The sequence below is a fragment of the Austrofundulus limnaeus genome, unplaced genomic scaffold (assembly GCF_001266775.1).
Source record: "Austrofundulus limnaeus strain Quisiro unplaced genomic scaffold, Austrofundulus_limnaeus-1.0 Scaffold89, whole genome shotgun sequence".
In the NCBI taxonomy this organism is placed as follows: Eukaryota; Metazoa; Chordata; class Actinopteri; order Cyprinodontiformes; family Rivulidae; genus Austrofundulus; species Austrofundulus limnaeus.
In genome coordinates, this window is record NW_013952491.1 from 1,072,601 (window position 1) to 1,077,054 (window position 4,454).

Here is a 4,454-nt window from a genome sequence, read left to right on the forward strand (position 1 = left end):
CAGTTTGTAAGAATAAAAATCACAAGGTTTGGGTGTTATTTGAGCTCATTTACTCAGAAGGCAGCAGAGTTTGTGACATTTCACAGCACATATGAAACAGGTTCTGGTCCCGGTCGGGCAGCGGTACAAACACTCGGGTCAGAGCAGTTCTGCCCCGCGGGGCTCGGGGGGATGAGTGTACAAACAGAAAGTAAAACTTTAACAAGATCAGATTTGTGTCTTTTTTGTGTGTGTGTAATTCCAGCCTTTTGATGAACAAAATTCAAACTAAAAAAAAAACAAAAAAAAAAAACATGAAAAAATAAAGTAGGTTTTTACAGGTTAACTTATTTTTTACCAGCTTCCTATGGCTTTCATAAGAGTCTCCACATTCTAGGGATTAAATAAAAATAACTCTCGTCCCACAATAACATCAACATTCAGAAGCTTATAGAAATGAACAAAAACATCAGAAATCAGACAAAACTAAAGAACAGAGCGGTTGTTTCTTTTCATTTTTACACAACCTTAAATCTACAAAATCTGTTAACAAATTAAGAAATAAGTTTAGTTTGTAACAATCTCATTAATAAACCATTTAACTCGGATTAATAAGCTAAAATGGCACAAACAGCATATTCCTGGTTCGAAACTCATTTCTGTTTTTATTTCACACACATTAATAAAGTCACTTTTGAAAATCTAAGACGGGTAGAAAAGCATTTATTCTCGCTCTACAGTAAATATCCTATAATCTGAAGGGTTACAGATAAATATTTAGTCAGTTTCTGATTTATTTGAACACTTTTTCGTTGAGTTTCTGGGCGTAAACATTGAATCTTTGGCAGTGGGAGTTTGGACGAACACTTTGTGGTTGAATGTCTCACGGCGCCAGCAGCACGGTTTTGACGTAGGCCACGGTGGTGAAGTTGGTCAGCATGTCCACGTGCTCGTTCCCGGGCAGCTCCTTCAGGACCACGGGCTGCTTCTGCTGCACCGCCCACCGCTTGCACTGGACGGCGCTGCGCAGGTTCACCGTGCCGTCCCCGTCGCCGTTCACCACCGTGGGCTCCACGTCGGGGAACTTGTCGGTGTACTGGAAGGTCTCGGGGGTGGGCACGCCGGTGCCGTACAGGCAGTGCACGGCCACGCCCGGCGCCGTCAGCTCCGACACCAGCGGCTCCGTGTCCTGACGCATCAGCCAGCCTTCGCTGAAGCCGATGTCGGCGTAGAGGCGCTCGTAGTCCTGCAGGGTGTAGTTGGTGGTGGGGGTCTGCACAAAAACCTGCACAAAAAAAAAAGGTTTGTGTTTTAGGGGTCTTCATCATGCAGGGTTCTGTCAGGTGTGTTTGTGATGTGGAAGACTCTCAGCTACTGCCACACCAAAGTTTAGCTCAGCGTCTGCAGAACCGACTGAGCTGCGGCGGCCATCTTGAACAGGGCAGACTCCACAGGTCAGCAGTAGAGCCAACGTTTCAACAACACTCATTCAGAAGATACTTTTGCTCTTTATGGACATTTCTGCAGACCTTATCTTTGGGCCAGGAGTGGGCGTAAGGGAGGAGCCAGTTGGTGGAGACGGCGGTCCGCTGCTGGGAGCGGATCTTCAGGGGGCTGATCACCGGGATGCGGTTGTTGTCACCTGAAGAGAACAGAAACATGAAACAGAACCAAAACTGAGACAGAGGAGGAACTGAGTTTGTGAAAGTTAAACCTGTGAAAACATCACGCGTTTAAAACGTTTTATTATTTAAAGAAACAGGAATAAGATAAAATGAAGAAGCGGTTGTGAAAAATCTAACAAATCAGAGGAAGCATAACACAACACATAGCATAACCTCTACCTCTCAATCATTACTAACCTGTGGCAGTTGTACATCTTTTATTTTGTCCTGTACTGAACACTGACTTAATGACTGAGTTTGAATCAATTGCCCCCCCCCCCCGATCATTAGTCTGTCACAACTGTCTTTTTCCTGTAATTTATATTTTTCTGCACAGTATCTTACCTTTTTTTAATTTTTTATCCAATTTCATCTTGATAGCCCGTTACAGTAATGATTCTTACTTTTATTTTGATCTCTGTTTATTTTTTATTGTTATTATCTTTAATTCTATTATATTCTTCTATTTAATAGAATAATATAATCTAGATAGAATAGAATCTATTATATATTCTATTATTATAGCTACAGTTGATAGTGGTGGGCAGCACTAATCTAAAAATTAGTTCCACTAGCCCTAAAACACTAACTCAAATGTTTAAGTCCCCTAATTCTAAAGCACTAATGCACTGAAAGTTTTAGCAAAAGCTAATTGTAAAGCACTAAAATAACCCAGTCAACCCATGAACATTCTTCAACAAACAACGAGTCACATGTTGCTCTCTTAACACTTCTCACTGACTCCTCAGCTGGATCTGGTTCATATATTGTCACATGTGAACAAAATGTGTGACAGTTTTCACCCTCAGCTGTTAACATTAATGCTGATCAATAACATTTATAGACCTCAGTTAGTGCTTCTAAATTTAGCAAGTGCTAATCCACTAATATTTTTTTAAATTAGCAAAAGCCCTAAAGTTCCCCTATTAGTGCTTTAGGGGAACTGTGCCCACCCTGACAGTTGATAATGTCACACAGCGAGGCTGTTTCTGTTCTATTACATATCACAGATTTGAATTTCCTCTCACCAGACGTGACAACTCGAAGTGTTTTGGCCACGCCAGCCCACGGGGGTCCCAGGCAGACCAAGGCTTGGATGTATTTGTCCTTCCAGGCCTGCGGCTGCTGGTTGAGGAAGTACAGGGTGTACATGTTCCCCATGCTGTGAGCGATGAGCACCACGGGACGCCCCGCCTTCTCCGCCATCTCCTCGATCATCTGCTGGAGCTGCAGGAAGTACTCTTTATTCTCATCTGGAAGAAGAAGAAGAAGAAGAAAAGCGGAGGTGAGGAGATGCGACCTCTCCCGTCGGTTCAGACGGGTTCGTGTCGTTTCTCACTCGGAGCTTTCCTCCAGTCGTACGGCGCTCCTCTGACGTCGTCGTCTCTGGTGTAGCCCCACTCCACCATCGCCTGCACGATGCTGAAGAAGTACATGCCTGAAACGACGCAATAAATCACCTGCCCTGTCCAAGATGGCCGCCACAGCTTAAAAAGTCAGTTGATTCTGTCGCAGACACCGACTCACCGACGCTGCGTTTGCTGGGGTCCAGGTACTCCAGGGAGTACGTTTTACCGAAGCCCGGGACCCGGATGTCCACGCCAGGTGGGCTGGAGGTGGTGTGTGTGGTTGTGTTGTAGATCAGCCTGCTCTCACACACACACACACACACACACACACACACACACACACACACACACACACACACACACACACAAACACACACACACACAGGTGTCAGTTTGATTTAAATGAGATTGACAGTAAACTTTACTACGAAGCCACAGAAACACTTCCTGTTTTTTTCAATCTCACGCTCCTCCACATTCATGAAGTGAGAAGTTCTGTACCGGTGGCACCGGTTCTGTTTTACTGAGCAGAAACCAGAGAACGGTTCTGGGTTTTCTTTAAGCAGAAGTGAGCCCTGCACACGGCTCCCCTTCAGAAACCCACCGGATGTTGTCGATCCAGCAGTCGATCTCCACAGGAACCAGCAGCTCCAGGTTGAGCCACAGGGTGAAGTAGGTGTCGGTCTTCTTGTAGCAGATGTAGTGGACCTGACTGGGTTTATCCAGCTTCGCCTCCAGCTGGTTCCCCAGATCCCCCGGAACTGCAAGAGAGCAGCGTTTACACCCGGGCAAACTCTTCAAAACACAAGGATTTTACATCTGAACACACGAGTAAATAAATAATAAAAAAAAGGAAAAATAGAGTTTGAATCTTCAATCTTGCAAAGAAATTAAGCAACTTATTTACTATAATTAATTGTAATCTAAGTAAAACGTTGGAATTTAGAGAAATCTCCACAGAGAAAACCAGTTTCTGACAACATTCTGAACATGTGCTGACAGGTTAAACACTGACAAGTACATGTGAGTCAGTAGAACCGAACTGTGAGCGGAGCTGTTGGTTCACACTTGTAGAAAAAAAGGCGACGCAACACGTCGTCGTCACGTCATGGAAGAAGAACCTCAGCTTAGCCTGTTAGCTTTAGCATTAGCCCCGATGCTATCACCATATATATTAGCTCAGCGCTACACATTCTCCTCTCATCACGGAGGTCCTCCATCCACATGACAGAGAGGGGAACACAAAAATAACTCAGCTGCAACTGAAAATATGGATGGAGGACCTCAGTTTAGCTTGTTTGTCGCGCTAGCACTGAGCTAATACATATAAGGCAATATAGCGGCTGCGCTAACGCTAACATGCTAATCTGAGGTTCTTCTTCCATGAAGCAGCTCTGTTGTCCTCCATCCATATTTTCAGTTCCAGGCTGAGTCATTTCTACCTTCTCCTCTCTGTCAACGC

The 4,454-nt window shown here is 44.6% G+C and overlaps 1 protein-coding gene across 1 annotated transcript; it reads right to left on the reverse strand.

Moving 5' to 3' along the window:
* Positions 1 to 27: 27 nt before the first annotated feature.
* Positions 28 to 3,753, reverse strand: pla2g15 (phospholipase A2, group XV; the record flags this gene model as incomplete). The annotated part of the gene is given in 6 exon segments (XM_014012188.1): positions 28 to 1,264; positions 1,509 to 1,621; positions 2,672 to 2,896; positions 2,983 to 3,081; positions 3,171 to 3,289; positions 3,597 to 3,753. Coding segments are annotated over 6 exon segments (1,115 nt in total), but the record flags the coding sequence as incomplete, so codon positions are not given.
* Positions 3,754 to 4,454: the final 701 nt, after the last annotated feature.